This window comes from Emydura macquarii, unplaced genomic scaffold (genome assembly GCF_026122565.2).
Source record: "Emydura macquarii macquarii isolate MOO-44397 ecotype Brisbane River unplaced genomic scaffold, CSIRO-AGI_Emac_v2 contig_2432, whole genome shotgun sequence".
In the NCBI taxonomy this organism is placed as follows: Eukaryota; Metazoa; Chordata; order Testudines; family Chelidae; genus Emydura; species Emydura macquarii.
In genome coordinates this window covers 964,419-979,453 of record NW_027132569.1, presented here as the reverse complement: position 1 = coordinate 979,453, position 15,035 = coordinate 964,419, and the positions used below count along the sequence as shown (strand labels likewise).

Below are 15,035 nucleotides of genomic sequence, written 5' to 3'. Positions count from 1 at the left end.
TTAGTGTGTCTGCTGACTGCTTTTCTTACATATTGTTGCACACTGTATTACACAACTTGCTCTAATGCTGGTTCAGTAGTGGTAATGCAGATTATATAATGAGTTGCTGAAATTTATTGAATGATACTATATTTGAGCACAAAAGAAATCTTTGGAGAGCTAACAATGTAGGGAGCAAAAATACATTTTGATTCAGTGACTGTGGGAGCAGCCCGCTTACCTTCCATGGATTGTGTGCATGGAATTTAAGTAGTGATGGGTGAACTTCAAAAGCTTTAGATGTTAAGTTAGGTGACGTTTCAATGGTTATTTGAAGGATCTGAGCTGCCTTGGTCCAATACTGGGCTGAAAATCACATGACAGATTTTTCTCATGAGATTTCCCATGCTTCTGGTTGGATCAGAAATTCCACAGGAATAGCTTTTCTTATAGTATTCTGTTTCTTCTGCTTATGGTCTTGGTTATTTAAAAATTGGCCAGTGTTACTTAAAATAAATAGATACAATTATCTCAGTGTCTGCAGTATTGCCTTATATTTTCCCCATACTTCTTATTATAGGCAATAACTTGCCTAGTGCCAATTCTAACAGTTAAAAGTTATGTAGTTATCTAAGGCAGTTGACAAGCTTTTAAGGAGAACCACTACACAAAGTGCAGAGGTGTATGAAAATGTAAAAAGTGTGTTTTTAACCTCAAAGAAAATTCTGTTCAAATTTTGCATGAAGTGTGTGCTTATATCTCTGTGTGAAGTGTTCTTGCTTTATCTAAAGCAGTGTGTTGTTTTTTTTTCCTAATATTTTTGTGTTTAGTTCTTGATAAAAAGGTGATTTGTGGCTTTTTCATTTTTGGCATCTCATTTGTTAAATGGCAAAGTGGGGAAGATATGCAATTTTCTTCATCTTAGTGAGTTGTTATAAATTAGTATATTTTTCTTTGAATTGTACTAGAGATTTTTGACAAACAACTTTTGACAGCTAGATCGATACTGGTGAAATTGCCATCTTTCTGAATTAAAAAAAATGGAGGCAATAACTTGACTGGACACAACTAAAAATTTGAGAACTGCCTCAATATTTAAACTGGCATACAATGCACATACATTTGAGTAGTCCATTTTAGTCTGAGAACAAACTGTGCCTATAATATATTTACTAGTGCAGTAATAACAGCCAGAAAGGGTACAAGTTTTTTCTGGCCATTGTAGTACGTGGTTGCATAACATAGTGCTTTTAGGTGGTTGAATAATGGTTGGTGGCATAATGTAGTGCTTTTGATATGGAGGGGCTTTTATTGGAACTGATATGTTAATGCTATCCATTAAGGCAGATGACCACAGATAGCAGGTGAATGTTATTCCATTTTTCACTGTAATGAGAATAATTATTGTATATTTACTGTCTATAACAGCTCTCTTTCTGAAGGAACCCAAATTGCTTTATAAACTACATAGGTAATTCTAAAGGGAGGACTGCTCTTTAACCACTTCTGGGTTGGAATGCAGAAGTTAAGGATTGACTGCAGATATGTGCACTTTAGGCCAAAGCGTTTAGGATTGGAACTGAAGGTCAGGACAAGGGAAATGATATGATTTTTTGCACTAACAGTGTAAACACCATCTTGAAAGCCCTCTAGCATCATCCATTAGAGCGCAAAACAAGATCGTGTGATTTTTCTTTATCCATTCACATGGCTCAAATACTACCATGCAATACGAATAGCACTATAATGGAAGTGATAGTCGCCAAGCCGACTCATTTGCGATCCATCTAGTGTTATCCCACTTAGTGTTATCCCCAAATCCTCTCTTCTCCTTCCTCTCATTGTGGAATGGTTCTGCAACTAAAAGACCTCTGCACCTGTGGGAGACTGAGTAGGTTAGCTCTGAAATAAATAGACGCTGTATGACTGGAGGTGTATTTATTGTACTTTTGTGGCCCTCTCTTACTGCAGTATTTGAGCATCTCACAATCTTAATGTATTTTTCCTCACAACAACCCTGTGAGGTAGGGAAGTGCTATGTTCCCCATTGTACAGGTGGGGAACTGAGGCACAGAGAGGCTAAATGACTTTCCCAAGATCACAGGAAGTTTGTTTCAAGTCCCTGAAGTCCTCAGCTAGTGCCCTGACCACTGACACAGAAGTAGTTTAAAAAACAAAAACAAAACAAAAACAAAAAAACCAACCAACCAACCAAACAAAAAAAAACAAATTAGAGTAAAAATCTGAGGGTGAAATTCTGGGAGTTTTGCCATTGACTCCAAGGCCAGGATTTCACACTCTTAGTTGGAGTCACTTAGCCATCATTCATCCATATCACTTTTGTATAATAAAATAAAATATTACCTCATGATTTGCATATAAGTTCTGGGAGGAGATTACCTGAAACCTGCAAACCACTTGTGTGTGCATTACTCTTATTAATGGTAATGGAATTTAGGCATGTATATGGAGAATAGACCCTAAAATGCCATACGTTTATTCTTTTCTATATGAGCTGTAGCAGTTGTGTAGTGTAGTTTTGGGACTTTCCCCCAATTTGCTTGGAATTTATTGCTGTAGTGCTAGCATTAATGCTATTTTAAAGGGGGATTGGCTTTTTCATTATAAATTCAGAAATCATTCTTAGCTACAGTATGTTACAGGCCTGTTTTCAAATATGGAAGCCTCAAATTAGGTGCCTAATAACTTGTTTCAGGTGTCCAAATGAGCATTCATAATGTAGGGGCTAATTTTCATAGTTATTGAGCACAGTACACACCATTTGAAAATCAGACCTCATTCTTCTGAATTGCGTCAAGCTTATGCTTGATGTAAAAACCAGCCCAGAACCCAGCATAAAAAGGGATAGGTTGTGGTGGAAGAATGGAAAAGTAAAATAGATTTAAAAGTTACATAGTTGCGTGTCACCATAGAAATACAAGCAATCTCCTTGGATGTATATGGTGATTTACTTTCTCTGCCTTTTAAAACTCAACTTCTCTCCCTCATTCAATTAACAAAGATGTACTTTCTCCCCAAGTGTGCGTCAGGTTTTTTGAGTTAAATAGTTATTAATAAAACAAACAAACTCCAAAGCATTTCAAACACTCTGGAGAGAAAAATCCCTTCTCAGTTATACAGGTTTCATCTGCATAATGTTTCTAATGACACAAACCTTCTAGTTCTTCAGTTCTCCAGAGTGTCTTTCAGGAAAAATACGGGAAACAAGACTGGAATTTCCACTGTGAAAAACAAGTGAGGGGGAAAAAAAAATTCAGAGACATTCATACACTATAAAGAAACAAAAAAGGACAGAATTCATCTCCACTCCACTCCCTCTCATCTTTCCGTTTTCAAATGCAATCCTAAACAAATATGAGATTTTATCTACAGACTCCTTTCTTGGGCTCCTCTCACATATGCTCTTAAGGAGGAGTAGTTGGTAGCCTTACAGCAAAGTTCTCATTAGTAATGCAGCATTAAGTTCCCTTGTGCTCCCTGTCCTGTTCATCACTTGCTTTTATACATGTACCTGTACCGAGAGAGAGTAAAAATCAAATGGAAGGGATTATACATTATAATTCATAATAATAGCACCATCTACTGGCTAATTTGAGTAGAATTAGAGTTGCCCATAGATTCTATTATAATCTTTCTGTGCACTGAGATAACAAGTGCTATTGCAGTTTTGATAAATATAAAAATAATTTCCCCTCTTATTTGCAACCTGAAATGAAACTAGGTATGAATCTTAAACAAATAAAACCAAATTTACTGATACCCTTAGATATGCTAGAGGAATTAAACAGACACTCTCAAAGGACCTTTTTAAAGATTTTGTTTCAATGTAGTGTGTGTCTTCATGGACACGCATGAAATTGCTCTCTTGTCACAGTTTGTTTTTCTTGCATCTGATACTGTAAGGGAAAGAGCAGGTCAAAGGGAGATGCACTGGCAAAGATTTTCTTGGATTTTTTTGGGGAGGGGGATAGGTTTGCTTGGCCTATGATGGGGTCCCACGTTATAACAATAGAATTATTTTTTAAAGAAAACACAGCAATGAAATAACAGTATTTAAAGCGCACAAATACTATTTAATTAATCATGTTTGCTATGGTAGTGGCGAAAGGTTCAACCAGAAATGGGGCTCCATTCTGCTAGGCATGGTACGAATACAGAATAAGGCTGTGTCTACACTAGTACTTATGTTGGCAAAACTTTTGTAACTCGTGTGAGTGAAAAAAACACCCTTCTGAGTGACACAAATTTTGTCGGCATAAACGCTCGTGTGCACAGCACTGTCGTTGGGAGACACGATCCTGCCAACATCGCTATCGCCGCTCGTTGAGCTGGTTTTATTATGTCCACAGGAGAGCTGTCTTCCATCAGCATAACACAGCTGCATGAGCACTCTTACAACGGCGCAGCTGTATCGGTACATCGGTGTCGTAAGTGTTGACATGGTCTACTAAATGGTCCCTGCCTTGAAGAGCTCACACTCTAGACAAGGCAGTCCACGGGATGGTGGAAGGGGTAGAACACACAAGCAGAGTGAACAATGTGATGGTGGTAAATGTCAGGCTACTTCCATGATTTATTTGTGTATTTATTTAGGATTGGTTTACTTAGAGGAGCATAAGCTAAATAGAAGGAAAACGAGAGGTGATTAGAGGGTAAGAGGGGCAGGTGTGATGAAGAGGTGATATGGAGAGACTGTGAAGAGGAGAGGGTTTAAGCAAACAGCCAATCAACACAGGGCAGAGGAAGTCCAGTTAAAACAGTAGAAAGTTCTCTGAACATCCAGAGAACATCCCTGCTTTGCTTTGGCTGCTTCTGCTCCAGCTGGCTGAAGGATCTGATGGCGCCTCTCTACAGTTTTTTTCCCAAGGCTAAGTAGGGGTTGTGGGGGAGGCACCACTTGGGTCCTAATGCCCTGTGTGTGTTCCCCTACACAGTTCTGGGTCCAGAAGGTGCTGTGGAGGGAGGAGGGCCCCATTTTACATATTCTTTGTGAAAATATATGGTGAATTTATGCTTCCTGCAATACAGCTTGAGTAACTTGGCTTTATGTGACTGCAGTGTGCAGTTCAAATCCAGCCCGGGTTTGTTACAAGCTGGTGTCTGTGGTGAGTCTATGTGAAATGAATTTAGTGTTCAAAAACATCTCTCGCAAACCTCCATCACAAGTGGCACTTACTGGCTTCCCTGTGCGTAGTCTCAGCAGAGAGGTCAATGACTGAAGGAACTTGGGGGTTGAATTTCTCTCCCTTTATACAGTGGTGGCCCCAACACATTCAGATTAAGGCATGTTGGTGTGACATCATGAGGAAGCTTGCGCTACCACTGTCTGTGCTGTACATCTTTTGTGGAGATCTCTACCTCTTTTGTGTAAATAAAGTGCTGGTCTCCAGGACTGTTATACACCTGCAGTATGTCTGTCTGTTTTCATTTTTATTTGTCGTTACCATGGCCTCTTATCCCTATGCTACTCCGCCCCATATTTCTCATCTATGCTACTTTCATGATTATTCCAGTTTTAAATAAAAGGGACATCATTAGCTGATGATCTCTCTCAACAAATCTCCTCTAGATCTTACTGTAAAGCAAAAAATTGAGAAACACAGAGTAAAGCATAGTAAAGTTTCAAAACTGTATTAAGTCAATGTTCAATTGTAAACTTTTGAAAAGAACAATTATAACATTTTGTTCAGAGTTATGAACATTTCAGAGTTAGGAACAACCTCCATTCCCAAAGTGTTCATAACTCTGAGATCCTACTGTACTTCTTCCTCGTTGCAAAATTACCATTACATTTTCCAGCATAGGCACAAAATCTGCTTGCCTGCTCCTTACCATAATAAAAATCCCCCTAAATGGTATTTCACACCACTCAAAAACCAAAATATTCCAGTGAGGATAACTTGTGTGGCTGACCTTTTACATATTGCTGTACACTAGCTAATGGTTAACACTTAACTAGTTACTGAACTGAATCAGCTGTTATGTGGGCACAAGAAAATATTCACATGTCCATATAAGGGTATGAGCCCTTTTGAAATAGGAAGGGTAAACTGGTACAGACATGGGTGGTCAAAATAATAATAATAATAATAAAAAAAAAGGTCACCCACCATTTTAAAGGTATAATGAATCACTACTCTTGCAAATGGTCTTATTAGTTATAGGTCTGACATGTGCATATTGTCTAACATTAATGAAAATACCAGTATAATACATACATTTTAATATAATATTTTTCTCTTTTCAGTTGCGAATGAGGCAGGCGACAAAAGTGCTCGACCACTTTCACGATTTGCTCGTAAGTAATCAATTTTTAATTCATTCACTTCTACACCTACTGTGTAGCACCGAAGTTACTCTAGTAAATCTCATTAACTTCATATCCCCTGCAGGTCCTGGCATCTCCGCTTATGTTACAATATAGAGTTCTGGAGCCTTAAAATTCCTCCCGACCTCGCAGGAAATGTCCGTTATAAGAATTCAGTAATAGTGAATGGAATTCCTTCTTCAGAGTAGGCTGAATTTTAAAGCTCTAGGACCTTCTTCTTATTCTAAGTTGCTCTTTGTTATAAGAACACAGATTTTTCAATAATGGCCTGATCCAAAGTCCACTGAAGTCAATGGACAGCGTCCCGTTGGCTTCAGCAGACTTTGGATTAGGCCCTAAAATAGAATACTTTTAAACCAAATCAATAAATCTTCCAGCATTTGTTGTTATATATACTTGGAGTTGTGATAATAGATCGAATATAAATTAAGCAAAAGAAAACTTGAGTCAGATATGAATCCTAAACAGGAACATCTATTAAATGGCAGAATAACTTTGTAGGGCTACTAGGAGAAATCTAATCACATGAATCATTCAAAACTGGATGGGCCAAAGCACTAGAAAATAGGATGGAGATGACTAGAGGGCCTAATGGGAATTTTCCATCTCCAATACATGTAATTTATAATGCGGTGTGATTATTTGGCAGAAGAAACACTGGTCATGGTCACCATTTAAAAGATTCTTCAATTTCCAACATTTAATATACAGGGAAAAGTACAATACTTAGCATGGGTAACACCTTTGGAAAACTGGTATTTCACTTTTTGGCAAAAAAAGTTTGGCTATCCTAGTATACAGCACACACACTGAATGTGCCAAAGCTGTCTTTGCAGTGAAGATAGGCATCTGAGAACACAAAGCTCAAGTGCCCATTTTAAAAATAAATAAATCTGACTGTTAAGATCACTTACTTGTACTTTGGTTGAAAATGTATTTTCTTTTGATGCACTTAATGAGAGGAAATCTATCTTCAGTGCAGTGTTCTCACACGGTCACATGATGGCACTCTAAGCATATTGTACACTGTATAGATGAAATGGATGACCAAATCATATCAGATATGATTCGCAGAGACTGACTATATGTATTCAAAAAAAGTTAACAGACTAAACAGAATTAAGAAAATAATGAATTGTACTGGCATGTCTGTTTGCTTTGAGATTTATTCTCCACAAATTTGTAGACAACAGAGCCTTAAGGTAGGGGACTCCAGCGATTAGTCATTGTTAGACCATAGCTGAAATAGCAAATGGTGATGAAATTGCATAGGAAAGCTGATGAAAACATGAATGTTTTGAACTTCTTTCTCAAATTTCCCTTTTGGTCATTATAGTTGGTAAAGGGCATGCTCTGGGATTGTAGGTTACTATCCAAATATCATAGGGGACTGTTTTTGGAGTAAGGGGACTTATGCTACAATATTATATTATTAGTGGGGCCAGCATAAGTCATGACATGAGGGGCTGAGCTGGTATTTCAGTACAAAACTAGACATTAATAATAATAATAATAATAATGTTTTATGAAGGCAAGGTTGGTCATGTGTAAAACATAGGCCTAAACCTCAGGAAATCTGGATTCTGTTCCTAGTTCTGCCATAGTTTTGAACAAATCAATCAGGCCACATTTTTAGAGTTGGCAACCACTGAATTTAATACCATTAGCCAACTCCTGACTTTTAAGTAAGTGCAATGCATAGGAGACAATGGTGCAATCACTGGTTTCCTGATCCATCTGCTGACTCATGGAACATAATATTAATAAAGCATAGATGGTAACTCAGTTTAATCCTTTTGGAAGATAGTCATGGTGACATGAGAAGGGGTTCAAGTAGGTTAATTAAAGGGTAAAAAAGACCATTTTTGGTAGGAGTTTGACCTTCTGACATGGTAGCCATGCTCCTGATTTAATGACTCAACCAGGTTTATTGATGATTACCCTTCATTAGGAGTGGTACCAGGCAGTAACTCCTATAAGGCTGTGAAGAAAACGCAGAGCTAGAACTGTGTTGGCAAAAATAGAGAAATCTATCAGGCAGTAATTGTGTCAGCGTCTGCTGCAGGAACCGGTGACCCCAAATGTTATAGGGCAGTAGCAATAACACTACAATTTACTCCACATGTCCTGATCAGTGCCATACAGCAGTACAATATAAAAACAAATCTTAGCCAAATGGTATAAAAAGCAGTGTGTTCAAGGACCGGTAATTGAGAAACACCTGAAATAGCATGGGGTCATTATAGATGGGCTCAAAGCAGCAACCTGAGACATGTCTGGATTCAGACCAGTTTTGAAGTGTGGACCTGGATCTGAAATTCTTCACATTTGGGGATGTTCAAATCTAGGCTTTTAGTTCAGGACTGTTGCTATACAGAATGGAGGAAAAAAATATAGGGCCTTTGGTTACCTGCATCTGACCAGAAAGTAGTGCTCTACCCTGTTAGACACAGGATCTGGCCCTGGTGATCCACCTATTCATGACCTTGGGAGCTGATTATTAAACCTCATATGGAAATATGTAGGAAATAAGCTGCACCCGTACTGAGCATTCTTCAACTTGTACAAAGTGAAGCAGTCCGACAGCTTAGCAATACAGGTCTCTGTGGACACATCACCCATTCTCTGCACTGGCTCCTAGTTGAATAGAGAGTCTTTTAAAGGCCTCCATAAGATTGGCCCTCGCTGTCTGAAAGATTGCTTCTCTTTCCATGACCAGGACCCCCCATGACAGCCATTTTGAACTATGAAGCTGATGACCAATAGAGAGAGAGTGCAGGACACAGGTCCTTCCCGGGAGCTGGACCTACCCAATGTGAACGTACTGTAAGAGAGAGGTGACCACTAACCTCACTACACTCAGAGCAAAGGGTGGGGTTTTCATTACCGTTCGGTGCTGGCCTAAGTCTGCTCACATTTGAAGTCCATGGTAAAACGTCCATTGATTTCAGTGGGAGCAGAGTTAGGCCAACATAGAGCGTTTTTGAAAATCTCACCCTGCATGTACAACCTAGCTCCTCAATGGAGCTTTCCCTCAGTAAGTTCTTCAGGCTTCCACACAGTTAGACACAAGATATTCACTGTCCAAAAACATACCTCCCTGTCCTGCCCCTGCCCCCATCTCAAAGCCCCCCAAATGTAGTTATTTCTCCCATAAGCCAGGAAGGAAGAACAAGAAAGAGAGATTGTTGTTGTTTCCATTTTTAAAATGTGGTGGGGGGGAGGAGGATGCTCAGACACTAAGGAAAAGGTCTGTGCGTGTACCGAGATAGTATAGTATAGTATAGAATAAAAATGTTAGAGGAGGATATGAACCCCTGCCAGGTCAGTTTTATGACTGGTAGTGTCTCTATATGATGATCTTGCCCTTCTAAAGACAAACTTCCAGTTCTATTTTGCTGTCACCACTAACTCATCTGTAGTGTGATTTTTGACAGCAGTGCAATGCTTATCTGATGTACAATGAGGGTAAGGAAGGCAAAGCCTTTTCTAAAGTAAAACTTACACTTGTGAACAGTTTGAAATAAAAGAGGAGTTAAGCTGTATTTGTTCTAAAGGCTAGTGTTAGCCAATTTTACGTATTTTTAAATGTCAAGTTTCATTGTATTAAGGGGTATTTGGAGATCAGCTACTATTATGAAAGTTGCTACTACTTTTATCGCTGCAGCATTTGGTATCTCACCATGCTGTCTTTGTTATGAAGTAGTATTGCACCATCAGGCTTTGAACAGTTGTGCTTGTGCCTATAGGGAGTTAAATCCATAAGGCTTAACATTCAGTGTTTCAGACAGCTGAAAGATTATGACAGATGTCTGCCCACAAAGAGCCATAGGGGAAAACAATCCTTTGCTGTCTACAGTTCACCTAAGCCTAATTGTTTATGTATAATGAATAGCCTGAACAGTCAATTAAGACGGGTGGACATGGCATTTCATCACTCTAGTGAGGTGAATTAGATTTGTCTTAATGATTGGCTTACTCCAACATGTTGATCTTAATAAAAATTCATCAGATATAGAATTTCTTATCCTAGAGATAAACAGCAAGAGATGGACTCCTACCATGGGGGGGCAGGTTTGGAAATAAAGGAAACAATGTACAAAAATGCAGTAAGTAATTTTAGCAGCTTTTATTTCTCCTGCTGTTGTTTAAATGTTTCTGTTTTAATAAGTTTTCTCCCTCATCATTCAGCTTTTCTTCCTGTTTGAGCTCTTTGTTAAACTGTCATTTTCCATGTTCTACAAATTATTGTAATGTCATAAATTCAACACTGTGAGTTTCTGCAGGCTCAAGTAGGAGAGAAGGGAAGGGATTGCAGGCCAAATAACAATATGACCCAAACTTTGTTCATGCTAACACAGGTGGATTTTGAGACCTGCAAAACCCAGTACTAGAGATGGGTGATTTTTGTGAGAGAACATACTAGGCTAGACAGGTTTGAGGGGCAGTGTGACCTAATGGATAGAGCACTGGACTGGGACTCAGGAGACCTGGGTTTTATTCCCTGCTCTGCACCTGGCCTGAGGCGTGACCTTGGGGACAAACAGCAGTAAGACACTTAATACCCTGTGAAAAATCATGATAGTTAGGTGCCTAACTACCTAGGAACTCATTATGTTAGGTGTTGTACAGACACAGAACCAGAACCCTGCCCCAAAGAACTTACTATCAAAGTAACCATTTTTCTCTTGAGGCGATAACATGGGATGGTCGGGATCTGAGACTTGGCCAAGGAAGAATTTTCAGAGGGGAGAGGCTGAAAATTATTTTCTCAGTGGGTGCCCACCGGGCATCCCTGTTTCTGGTTCTCCCTTTCTTCCCCCTAGTCTCACACAGAGCAGTCTTGATTGCAGAAGGATATTGCTCCAGCCTTAGCTAGGTTATATTCTAGGAAGCTGTATAGCTGCTGAGAATCACGTGGGTCAGGGAGCTCTGATGGGTAAACTGGCTCAGATTTGTCAGACTGGGGTTGCGGGGGGAGAGTAGAGGTTGTTCTTCCTATCAGGCTCTTATTTTCAGAATTAGTTGGCCAGAGATCAAGCCTGTATATCACTTTTCCTGTGTGAAAACAGCATGCGTCTTTGATAAGACAGATAACGGCAAAGCAAAACTATGTCATCCTCTGTATACAGGAACTGACGCCATTAATATTAAAGCTATGTTTCCCTGGACATTCTCTTGGGAGGTAGGGTGGCAAGAATGCTTTATTCAGTCGTTTACTACCCACTTTATATATTATAGTGACAGACAGTCAGGACTGATTAAGAAATGTTAGTTCTGTCACATGCTTTTAGTCAGTGCTGCTGGACAATTGTTTCTGAATGGCAGAGTAATGCTTGGAAACTTACAAAAGTAGTGCTGTGTAAGAATCAGTCATTAACTTTAGTATGAACACTATTTCTCAGATTTTAATTTGGCAAGTAGTTACAAGCCTCTGGAGCAAGATCAGAAGCAGGTTTGATAGTATGAAGAGAAGGATTATCTTTACACGATGAAATCCAGTGGGGCTAATGCCACATCATTATAGTGTGATGCCTGTTGGTACTACCACTCTTCCTGGGTCTGTTAACTCAACCATAAGCATTCTATGCTGTCTGAAACTCGGCACACGTAACAGCTTTTCAACATGGGAGTAGAAATAAGATTTTCAAAAGTGCCTAAGTGAGTTAGAAGCACAAGTCATTTAGGCATTTTTGAAGATCCATCCATAGTTTGGTCCAAAATTACTTTTTACTGTACGATTTGTGTATGGATTATTTTTTTAAGTTGCAAGACCTGATATAGTGAAATTCTGTGCCTTGAAGTTGTCCTTTTTTTTTTTTTTTTTTTTTTTTTTTTTTTAAATATCTTCATGTAAATTTTATATTGGTGAAAGACTGGCAAATCTGGAGATGGAAGAAATTATTAAATTATGTTTTTTTAAAAAGCAAGTGCTATCTCTCATTATTAGAGCTTATTGAGATTTTTCATATACAAAATTTTTGTTGTTGAAAAATGGCTTTTTTTAAAAGAACCAAACCTTTTTTTGCCAAAAAACAAACAAACAAACAAAAAACCTGTTGCCATTACAGAATTTTTCCATTTTTTTTAGGTGTGGGGGAATTTCACCATCTTTTTCACGTTGGGGATTTGAATTTAGATGCTTCATTCTCTGATTTGGCATTCTATGTGTTGTGGAGATGGTGTAGGAATGTTACTCTTGCCCATACACCAGCATAAGAGCTGAATATAAAATTTTCATCAAAAAGGAATTTTGACAAAACCATTTCATGAAACTTTTGTGAAAAAATATTTTCTGTCCAGCTCTAATCACAATGCATTTAACTGAGAACATTCCTCTAAACCTGTGGCATACACTGAAGCAGCTAATCTATGTTTTTCTCTTGACACCTGGGGACTCTCACATGTACTTTGGTACTGATAAAAACCTCTCCCACACCCACAATATTTTTTTTAGGGTTTTAGATGGCAATAAAGTAGGTATATAGATGTTAGCGTAGAGGTGATGTAGGTATAAAGTAGGTTTTGGATGGCAGTGAAGTAGGTGTATAATTTACAAACATCTGTTGATAATTTTAGGTGCTGCCTCTGTTCTCATCTCTGAGATATTCTGTTCACACAAAGATTGATTAATGATTGATCTAGTAATAAACTTTTTTTAAATAAACTTTTTCTTCTTTCCTAAAGATAAACATACTTGTTAAAAATGTCCCTCAGAGGGCTGGTCAAAATTTTTCTGTCAAAGCTGTTGTTTGACTGAAAATTGGGTTTTCAACTAAGCAAATTTTTCACAAAAGGTGTCTTGTCTTTTCCTCTGTCGACAATTTCTGTTTGTTATTGAAAAACTGAATAATTGGAAACCAAAATATTTTGGATGAAAACTGCAATATTTTGATTTGGAAATGCTGCTGCAATGCCTCAAAGGAGTTGAAGTTCGGTGCTAGATATTTCAGTTCTCCTCTGTGGGCTGGGCTCCCAGGCCAGACTGCATCTTCCATGATTCATTGTTGTGTGGGCCTGCCATGATGCATTGACTTCCCTCTCCAAGGGGGAGATCATGGTGCATCATGTGAGATATAGTCAAACCACAGATCCTTGCCTGTAGAGAAGAATGGGATCATGAGGAACCTGACCTATAACTCCCATGAGGCATCACAACAACCTTTCCAGATTGAATATTTTGATTTTCACATATATTTCAGTATTTGAATTGCCATTGAAAAATCAAAATTTTCCATGAAAAGAAATCCCTCAGACATATTTTTGGTCTATAATCTAATCTTAATTAATTAGAAACACAATAACTAATTGTATTGAAGATAATAATTAAATGCCAAAGTCTTGTGTTGAGCAGACACTTAACTTGTTTGTTAGCTGTTTTGTTTAAACACAATCACATTCCCATTACATGATCAGTTGTACCTTGAGTATCTAGTGTGAAGAATAATGGAAGAATACTTTCTACTGACAGTTATTTTTGTTTTGTAAATAAATCTTTCATCAAAGAAGACAGTATAGGTTAGGATTTGAAAATGATATCCTGGTTGTTAGTATTCATTTCCACTTTGAATTGTCTGTAGGTACAGCTCCAAACTTGAGATACACAATGGTAAAGACATAATTTGCAACCTTTCTTTTTCCAGACTGCTGAGAAAACAGGTTAGCACACTGATGAATTCATTTTCTCTCCCCTTCCCCTCCTTCTAGGGTCAAAGTCACAGAACTGTGTGTGGAACACCCTTATTGGTGGTCTTACAGGTAATCTCAAAGAAAAGCAGAAGCCAACCATCATTCATGATCTTAGGACTCCAGAGGAAATCTTAGCGGACGAGCTACCACCAGTGGACAGTCCAGAAGCATTAGTGAAAACATCTTTCAGGTTTGATGGACATGAACACATTTTGCTTTTCCTTGATTAGGTTTCTTTTTAAGTTAGGTAACTGCACTGTGGGTTTGATTAAAGAAGTCGAGATAGTGGTGCTTTCTGCAGTGTTGTGTATCCTTGTATTGTACAGGACTGAAGAAAAGAGTTCATAAATAATACTGTCTGGACTGCTGACTTTCATTTCTCAGACTCTGTTGACCTTGTTACAAGATTGTAGGCTAGACAGATATAAAATACAGTAGCGAGTCAACATTGCATGTTGAGAGAGTTTGTTATATGAAATCATCTTTGAAGTTTGGTATTGTTTCATATGAACCTATTGTACTGGTGAAGCCCTGTACTTTTATAGACCGATAATGCTGTATTCATGTAGGGCAAAACTGAGTCTTTTGTCTGTTGATCTGAAGTCTTGAGAACTATATGTTAATGTATTTTTTGTCAAGGAGTAAGATTCCTGGAAAGGGGATTGCGTGCAGGTGACTTCTGCTGTCATAAATATGAGATACTTATATTATTGTACTTCCTTCCCACTTACTTATTCATGTGAGTGTTCATTTGGCAAGCATTTCTTTGAAGCATCTTTTGTTGACTCTAGTTTTCCCAAACAAATGAATTAAAATAGAAAAGCTGTACCTGTGGGATAGATATTTGATAGAAATTTCAAAATCTGAGTGCCAAGTGCACAGCAGTATCTAGCACTGTTTATTCTTCAGGTTTTTCTGGAGGCTTTGTTTTTAAAATGTTCTCTCTTATAACTAATACATATTTGTAAAAACAGGAAATGCTTCTGGTGTGGAAAAATGTCTCTGTGGCAAAGCCTGT

General features: G+C 38.2%; 1 protein-coding gene across 11 annotated transcripts in view; it reads left to right on the top strand.

Annotated features, from left to right (window-relative positions):
• Window positions 1-15,035, top strand: part of PDE1C (phosphodiesterase 1C) — a 445,397-nt gene that overhangs the window by 69,937 nt on the left and 360,425 nt on the right. For 10 of the 11 annotated variants that reach the window (XM_067562472.1, XM_067562461.1, XM_067562459.1 and 7 more), the window contains exons 2-3: window positions 6,248-6,298; window positions 14,036-14,207. Coding sequence is in view for 9 of the 11 variants with exons in the window: in XM_067562461.1 (XP_067418562.1) it covers window positions 6,248-6,298; window positions 14,036-14,207 (223 nt within the window). In the remaining 2 variants the exon portion in view is untranslated. Of the gene's footprint in view, window positions 1-6,247; window positions 6,299-14,035; window positions 14,208-15,035 lie in introns of those variants that run through there. The other variant, XM_067562465.1, reaches the window with a different exon arrangement.